Source organism: Rhea americana, unplaced genomic scaffold (genome assembly GCF_003343005.1).
Source record: "Rhea americana isolate MKP2758 unplaced genomic scaffold, rheAme1 scaffold_38, whole genome shotgun sequence".
Classification (NCBI taxonomy): domain Eukaryota; kingdom Metazoa; phylum Chordata; class Aves; order Rheiformes; family Rheidae; genus Rhea; species Rhea americana.
The window spans coordinates 472,155-476,546 of NW_028186512.1; the positions used below are offsets into that span (position 1 = coordinate 472,155).

Here is a 4,392-nt window from a genome sequence, read left to right on the forward strand (position 1 = left end):
CATGCACACAAACCTACTCTCAAGCATATTCTACATTTCAACATTGCTCAAAACTCTTATTACTGCTTCTACAATGAAAGTAACTTGAAAACCTATTAACATCTTTGAACGTCAGAGACCAAATCTATACCATAGAAGAGGTCACATCAAATAACTACCAAAAAGCTTGAACATAGTGTAACTCTCAAGAATAGCCTGACAAAGCCTTAAGACTCTTTTATAATAGAAAATTCTGAAACAAAAGTACATTTTCCTCTTCAGTATCCTTATTACAGATTAGCCCTATACAATGCTGCTTTTGGAAGCCCCTTGTRTCACCAATATAACTGAAGCTACGACTTCTATACACATCCGTAAAAACATTTTTTGTGAGGAATGAAATATTTAGAAAAAAATATAAGCAGAAACCTCAGCAYTGTACTTTCCAACAGCACCTTTCAAGAAAGAATAAGCAACATAGTTCTACCTGTCTTGCAACTTCAATCACAAAAAACAGATCTCCATGCCAATTAAGGATTCTCCCCCCCCCCAAAACAAGGTAGTAATTTTACCTTATTAAAAACCCACTCATGTCCAGTACCAAAACTGTCTAGTAGCRATACAGGTAAACAAACACTAGTTCTGTATATTAAAACTTTATTTTTGAGCCATGTTTAGTTTCAGACGGACTCTTGCACGGGCGGCTCATATCCATCAGCTCGCTCTACTTTAGCGCCTGCTTCATCCCCAGAGGGTTTTCCAGCACCACCACCTTCACCATGAAGTTCCATGAGCTTGCCCACTAAAAGCAAAAAGTAACATAAATGGTAAGCGATACACCTACTTAAGGCAGTTTTAAAGTGGTTATTAAACTGGTCATCATCTAAAATTAAACCATAAGCACACTTAATGTAAGTATTATGAAGTCAATTCCGTAAAGCTTGTGCGAGGCAACTGTGCAATTAACTGACACAGTCTGACAAAAACTAGCAATGCAATAATCACATTTCAGAATGAAGCATCCAGTTAGGCTTAAAAAAAGAAAAAATTTTGGGAATGTCAGAACATAAGAAAATAAAATCATTTCAAGTCATCTGGGACCGAAACATTTTGTCATCATTCATTCCCAAGCCAGAGCCTTTAAACACTCGGTAGCTTCTTCAGCCAAGAACATCATAATGTTCCAAACTGAGTAACTGCTGCTTGGCTTTCAAAGCTGTAAGCCACTGCTGGACTAGAAAAACAAGTCTTTTAATTGCTATAGGTGTGATGCTGCTTTAAAAAAGTCTTTATCCAAAAGCAGACATGTTTTAAAACAGCATTGTCCCTCCTAAAACTCTAGATAGTAGCAGTAGTYGACTTACGTTCAAACTTAGGCTTCTTCAGCATCTTAACCTTGCGGACATAGACATCGTGAAGCGGGTAAATGGACTGACAAGCCTTCTCTATGTCTTTGCCAATGCTGTCTGGGATCCTGAGAAGTCAAAGAGCAGATCAATATCAGAACACTCAGATTTCACCTGCTTCTCATCAGCAGCATATATGTAAAATTATTTGCAAGAATACAGAACATTAAGCAGGAGTTTGCTTCCATACCACCTTCGCTCTCTGCCARTATTTTCAARTATGTTTAAACTACAACATTTAGTYTTCATTGCGATGTTACAAAGGATATAATGCAAGACTCCTCATTTTGATACCGCATCTGTGATCTAACCTTTGGAAGCAAACACTGTAGTTCCAGAAACTTCATTCTATCACAAGAATCTAGAACATTCACAACTCCAGCTGATCAAATTTTAAAAACATGAATCACACACATCTCCAAGAGTCTGATTTTACATTTATGCAGACCCAGTTGTTGATGGAAGTTAAATATGATGACAAGACTGAAAGCATGCAAAAAAATGGCACATTAGCTTTTCACTACAAAATACCTCACATATGCTATAGCAAACAGTTCACTGAAGCACTAGAACAGTGAGCACTCAATATACAAACATACAACTACTCAGAACAGTGGAGGAGGTGGAGGGAAATAACATAACCAAAGCTTACAGTTTATTGACAACTTCTTTGAGGTCATTGGTTTGCACCTCTCGAGTCATGATTTCCATCATTTTCTTGCGAATCTGGCGAACCTGCTGATGCTGGGCATACGAGGTCTTGCGGATCTGGTTATTACGCTTCTTCGTAAAACCCACACAGAAGAGGCGCAATAGGTAACCATCGGTAGTTTTGACGTCTACATGGGCTTCAATCATCGTCTGAAGAAGAAACACAGTCATGAGTCTTCAACGTGACCCAGAGGTTTCTCAGATGCATACATCCAGCGTTCATTAGTATCTGCTGATGCCACTTCAGACGTAGGTTTAAAATTTGTCAATGGTTACTTGCTTTCCTAAAGACACTAGGAATGCAACTAACGCAGCCTATGTTCTCTTCTTACCTGCCATTTTTTGACCATGGAGCACATCTTATCCCGAGTTAGGTCCATTCCATGGAAGTTGGTCAGACAGTTTTTGCCCTGAACATCCTCAGTTATCAGTTTAAATTTACGGAATGCAACTTCATCATTCTGCAGATCAGCCAGACTCACTTCAAATACTCGACCCTTAAGTCCATCAGAAGCGATTTCTGTATTATGAAACAAAATAAAATACCTTTTATTACACTTAGAAGAATATTATTCGAACCAGACAGAACACATCAAGTGGAAGTTCAGCATCTAATATTAGGGGATGTCACTATTTTTGTAACTCTGAAGTTTGTATGTGCCTTAAATGGAAATATATCAACTTGAAGTAGTATCTTCTTTCACTAACTTTGTGGAGTCCTTCTACAATAAGTCAAATACTAAAAAACAAGCACTAGTATGGAGTAAATTCCTGCATTCCTAATAGTTTAAAAAAGGAGGAGAGAGGTTGTGAAGTATTTTGAGATAAAATGAAAAGATAAACGTACAAAAGCAATGTGTACTCAAAGATAAAGTAACAAACATCTGARTACAGTCATTTCACAGCTCTACCTCTAAAAATGAACTATTTTAATATTAGCTCACTCAAACTCTGCTTGCACTGACCCTAATTTTACTCATTTCACATACACAGTTTAMAACAGTATTGAGAATTTGCGTACCTGGCTACCGGGAGTGCAGAACGCAAGTATTTAGCCATACTACGTGGCTAACCATGCAGAAACATTTTGTTATGTCTATCTATATCACTCTGAATTAACAAAAGTTCCTTTCCCTACCAACCTAAGCATTACCTGTACCTCGCATCTATATATAAAAGAATAAACCTTCACCCATTCAATAGTAGGTTTACATACACCATTATGTTTGCAATTCTACACACGACAAAGATCTCTTGCATAAAAACTTCAAATCTCAGTCCCTTCCAAAGCGGAAATCTYTATGATCCTATTACGAACACGGTCTCCAGTAACAGTTTCTACGTCTCCCACTCTGATTTTCAAAATGATTCCTTAATCATTTTGGAATGAACTYTTCTCCAATTTATTAAATTATCTCAATAGCTATTTACTAGAAACTTCAAGCATGTCTTTCCATATCATTTCCATACTTTGGTACCCCTGTGCAAACAAAGGCCACGTCACATTTACCCTCCCCTTTAAATCATTGCAACCAAGCTCACTGGTTTAAACAACTCTGTCAACTGAAGGAATCAGCCMATTAAGTTAGAACTCTTTCTTTCTTTAACATTATACTATCACGAACAAGAATAATTTGTCACCTTCTCTTCACACGATTCTCAGTTAGTATTATCACAAACAACAAATGTGCATCTATTGTATAAAACCCCTCTACTCACTAGTTCCTTGAGTCCTGGTGACAAGTGTCTTCCCAATGTTTCGGATATTAAACATTGCCGGTGCTTTGACATCATACCAGTCCTTTTTGGAGAAGGGATCGACCCTTAATTTAAATAAAGCACAAAAGATTTTCACTCATTTTTCAGATTAAATCTGACTGAAGTAAGTACCTTCTCCGCGTATGCTTTGTGAAATGGAAATGCAAACTTCCAAATGCAAACTTAAGGTGGACAGGTTAATCAGTGCACGCATGCACACTGCTAGCACTGTACTTTATAATGAACCACACACAAATTCCTGTGTACTTCAGACAGAAGGAAACCAACGTCGGAAACATCACGGGGCTCGGACGCCAAAAAGYAACAGGGTGCTACAGGCCGGGTTCTCACGTTCAGGTCAGACAGCTGGGGAGCGGTGGCGYTTCTGCCAGGCCTCACTTCACCGGAGGACCCCAGGGCGCAGCACCGCAGCCTGCGCGCGCCCCGGCCGGGCGCTTCTGCCGCCGCCGCCGCCCAGCGCGGCTCCCCCCGCCACCCCCATCCCGCCAACCGCCACACCGCGGCCGCCGCCATGACG

At 39.5% G+C, this 4,392-nt stretch overlaps 1 protein-coding gene and 1 non-coding gene across 2 annotated transcripts in view; both read right to left on the minus strand.

Annotated features, from left to right (window-relative positions):
* Positions 1-619: 619 nt before the first annotated feature.
* Positions 620-4,392, minus strand: part of RPS3A (ribosomal protein S3A) — a 3,987-nt gene continuing 214 nt past the window's right edge. The window contains exons 2-6 of the mRNA XM_085313163.1: positions 3,816-3,919; positions 2,429-2,616; positions 2,038-2,246; positions 1,344-1,453; positions 620-781 (exon numbers count right to left, since the gene is read on the minus strand). Coding sequence (XP_085169289.1) covers positions 660-781; positions 1,344-1,453; positions 2,038-2,246; positions 2,429-2,616; positions 3,816-3,919 — 733 coding nt within the window. The 3' untranslated portion in view covers positions 620-659. The remainder of the gene's footprint in view (positions 782-1,343; positions 1,454-2,037; positions 2,247-2,428; positions 2,617-3,815; positions 3,920-4,392) is intronic.
* On the minus strand, positions 1,035-1,104 carry LOC146591229 (small nucleolar RNA SNORD73). The gene has a single exon (XR_014896855.1). It is a non-coding gene; the product is annotated as a small nucleolar RNA SNORD73 (small nucleolar RNA).